The 3,632-nt window shown below is 48.7% G+C and overlaps 1 protein-coding gene across 3 annotated transcripts in view; it reads left to right on the top strand.

Moving 5' to 3' along the window:
- The window catches only part of SEMA4A (sema domain, immunoglobulin domain (Ig), transmembrane domain (TM) and short cytoplasmic domain, (semaphorin) 4A), a 36,530-nt gene that overhangs the window by 16,010 nt on the left and 16,888 nt on the right, over window positions 1–3,632 (top strand). For all 3 annotated transcript variants that reach the window (XM_011928374.1, XM_011928375.1, XM_011928376.1), the window contains 2 exons: window positions 28–200; window positions 1,943–2,093. In XM_011928374.1, coding sequence (XP_011783764.1) covers window positions 28–200; window positions 1,943–2,093 — 324 coding nt within the window. The remainder of the gene's footprint in view (window positions 1–27; window positions 201–1,942; window positions 2,094–3,632) is intronic.

Genomic DNA, 3,632 nt, shown 5'->3' on the forward strand with positions numbered 1-3,632 from the left:
GCCCCCTCACTCTCCCTGTACCCCCAGAATGACGTGGGCGGCGAAAAACTGCTGCAGAGGAAGTGGACCACCTTCCTGAAGGCCCAGCTGCTCTGCACCCAGCCGGGGCAGCTGCCATTCAACGTCATCCGCCACGCGGTTCTGCTGCCCGCCGATTCTCCCACAGCTCCCCACATCTACGCAGTCTTCACCTCCCAGTGGTGAGCAGCAGGGCCGGACCGTGGGGACTGGACACGGGACTTGACTCCAGTGAGGCCCCGGCTCGTGGGCGGAGGCAGGAATTGACATGAGCCAGCACCTAGTCAGCACTTTCACAGAGGAAGGCATTAAATCGTCACCACCTCTGAGGAATTTGACTCACGCCCTTTTTGTAGATGGGAAAAATAAGGCTCAGAGAGGTTCTAATTAGTTTATATTCTGCCTAGTTCCAAAAGGGATAGGAAGCATTTTGCAAAAGGCAAATATTAAAATCAATAAAATAGATAAAGGCCGGGCGCGGTGGCTCAAGCCTGTAATCCCAGCACTTTGGGAGGCCGAGACGGGCAGATCACAAGGTCAAGAGATCAAGACCATCCTGGCCAACACGGTGAAACCCGGTCTCTACTAAAAATACAAAAAACTAGCCGGGCGAGGTGGCGGGCACCTGTAGTCCCAGCTACTCAGGAGGCTGAGGCAGGAGAATGGCGTAAACCCGGGAGGTGGAGCTTGCAGTGAGCTGAGATCCGGCCACCGCACTCCAGCCCGGGTGACAGAGCAAGACTCCGCCTCAAAAAATAAATAAATAAATAAATAAAATAGATAAAGAAATGGGAATAAAAGGAGAGTATGAGAAACCAGGGATAAGGCCAACACATTACAAATGCTTGTCATAAGATATAGTATAGTCCCTGGATGCCAGCCACAAATTTAGCTCTGCACTTCCTAATGGCCAGGGCAAACAGGGAAACACCATGGGTATCATAAGATAAAGTTGGCCGGGCGCGGTGGCTCACGCCTGTAATCCCAGCACTTTGGGAGGCCGAGGCGGGCAGATCACAAGGTTGAGAGATCAAGACCATCCTGGCCAACATGGTGAAACCTGGTCTCTACTAAAAATACAAAAATTAGATGAGTGTAGTGGCGCATGCCTGTAGTCCCAGCTACTCGTGAGCCTGGGGCAGGAGAATCCCATGAACCTGGGAGGCGGAGGTTGCAGTGAGCCGAGATCACACCACTACACTCCAGCCTGGCAACACAGCGAGACTCCATCTCAGAAAATATAAATAAAAATAAAGTCATTGCTTGAAGGTTGAGAAAGGTTAACCGATTTGTCCAAGGTCCCTGAGCCATGGTCTGGCCCCATAGTGTTTAGGTACCTGCTAAAAATGTGTCAGGTACCAAAGGTATTTGGGGTAAGTGGGGTCTGGTATCCACAGCATCCAGAACTGAGAGCCTGGTGTATACAATAGTCAGCTTCGAGAGAGCAAGAGAAACAGACCTCCTGTCTCCACAGACCAGGGCTGAAGGAATAAAAACAGTCTGGTAGTCAGGCACTGGTGGGTTCTCTGAGGACCACGGATCCATGAGACTGAAAGGAAGAGGGCTTTGTGTGGAGCCAGGCTAGAGATGGTTACACTGTCCCTCCAATGGGTGCAGCCCAGTCTAGGCGGGACAGGCAGGGACCACCCCAGGGCCTGAGCCCCAATTAATTCTCATTAAGGATAATCAGACTTCATATCCCAAGATGGGCCTAGAGCCAGGCCCTGGGCCAGAGTCAGGGAATTCCATGGGGCTCCCTTGGCCCTTATCAACACAGTGAGGGGAAGGAGTGGTAGCTGGAGGCTGGCCCAGCTCTCCACACTCTTGCCTCCTGGGCTTTATCACTGAGGGTGGGCCAGGGCTGGAGAGAGAGCTGCCTGGTGTGGCAGAGACCACAGACAATGTTCCCTCTGGCTGTCTCCAGGCAGATTGGTGGGACCAGGAGCTCTGCAGTTTGTGCCTTCTCTCTCTTGGACATTGAACGCGTCTTTAAGGGGAAATACAAAGAGCTGAACAAAGAAACTTCACGCTGGACTACTTATAGGGGCCCTGAGACCAACCCCCGGCCGGGCAGTGTGAGTACTACCTCCCACACTGAGCACTGTCTACACACACATGATGTGCGTGGAAAAGCACCTATCGTGGCATAGTAAAGGCCCAATAAATGTTAGTGCTCTCCACCCCACCAATCTTGTCTGCTCAGACATACACCTGGTACAGCTGCCTACATTTCACATGTGCCTAGCACCCTCTTATACACAGGGGAGTTGCCAGAGCCATCTCCCTTCACCAAAGCTAAGTGTACACCAAATATCTGGGTATATCACTATGGAAACAAGAGAACATGGGCTGTGTGCCAAGGACTGTCTTGGGCATTGCCACCTGCCTTTATTATTTAACTTTTTAAAAAAATCAGAGACCAGGCCGGGTGTGGTGGCTCATGCCTGTAATCCCAGCACTTTGGGAGGCCAAGGCAGGTGGATCACTTGAGGTCAGGAGTTCAAGACCAGCCTGGCCAACGCAGCAAGACACCGTCTCTACCAAAAAAAATTAGCTGGGCATGGTGGCATGTGCCTGTAGTCAGCTACTCAAGAGGCTGAGGTAGGAGGATCACTTGAGCCTGGGAGTTCAAGGCTCCAGTGAGCTGTGATCACGAGAATGTACTCCAGCCTGGGTGACCAGAGTGAGATGCTGTCTCTAAAAAAGTTTTTAAATGAAAAAAAAAAAAAAAAAATCACAGCCTGGGCAATATTGGGGGGAACCCATTTCTACAAAAGAGAAAAATATCAGAGCTATTATATATATGTATTATTTGAAGAATCAGATAGATCTAAAATCAAATAGATCTATAGGGTTAACTACAAAAAGCAGTCCTATTTCCCATCCTTCACCTCTCCCCAAACATTTTCAACTCTTTTAGCTGATTCTTTTCAAATTTATCTCAAAATCTCTAAATAACACGCTTTTATTGCTACTTCTTGATGTTTCAGCTTCTGACAGTATCTGTTGAATTCCCATTGTAAAAGGTGAGAATTTAACTATGTTCCCCAACCCCCGTCTCCACCCAGTGGTGTGCTAGAGCTGGCTTGCAGCAGCTAGCAAGAACTGTTTTTGCACATCTTTTTCCAAATTTGTGTTCAGTGATATTACATTGGTAGCTTGAAATTAGCCATGGTGGAAGTATACGTCACAGAAATCAGCAAACAATGCAAATTGGCTTTCTAACCCTCTCCCAACAAAACTGACTTGGTCCAACATACAGTAACTGCACCCACCCCCAATCTCCTAATGTAGTTTTCTGGTAATTTTGGTTAGATCACTATTTATATTATGACTTTTCTTATTCACAGCCGAGCCAGGTAGTAAGCCATGATTACTTTTCCTTTTTGCATAGTTTTGTTTTCCCTGGGGCTAGTAATTATCTTGACTTTTCTGCTTGCTTTGTTTTCTAAGCTCTTTATTTTTATTATTTTTTTTGAAACAGTGTCTCACTCTGTCACCCAAGCTGGAGTGCAATGGCGCGATCTCGGCTCACTGCAACCTCCACCTCCTGGGTTCAAGTGATTCTCCTGCCTTAGCCTCCCGAGTAGCTGGAATTACAGGTGTTCGCCACC

This window comes from Colobus angolensis, unplaced genomic scaffold (assembly GCF_000951035.1).
Source record: "Colobus angolensis palliatus isolate OR3802 unplaced genomic scaffold, Cang.pa_1.0 Scaffold77, whole genome shotgun sequence".
NCBI lineage: Eukaryota > Metazoa > Chordata > Mammalia > Primates > Cercopithecidae > Colobus > Colobus angolensis.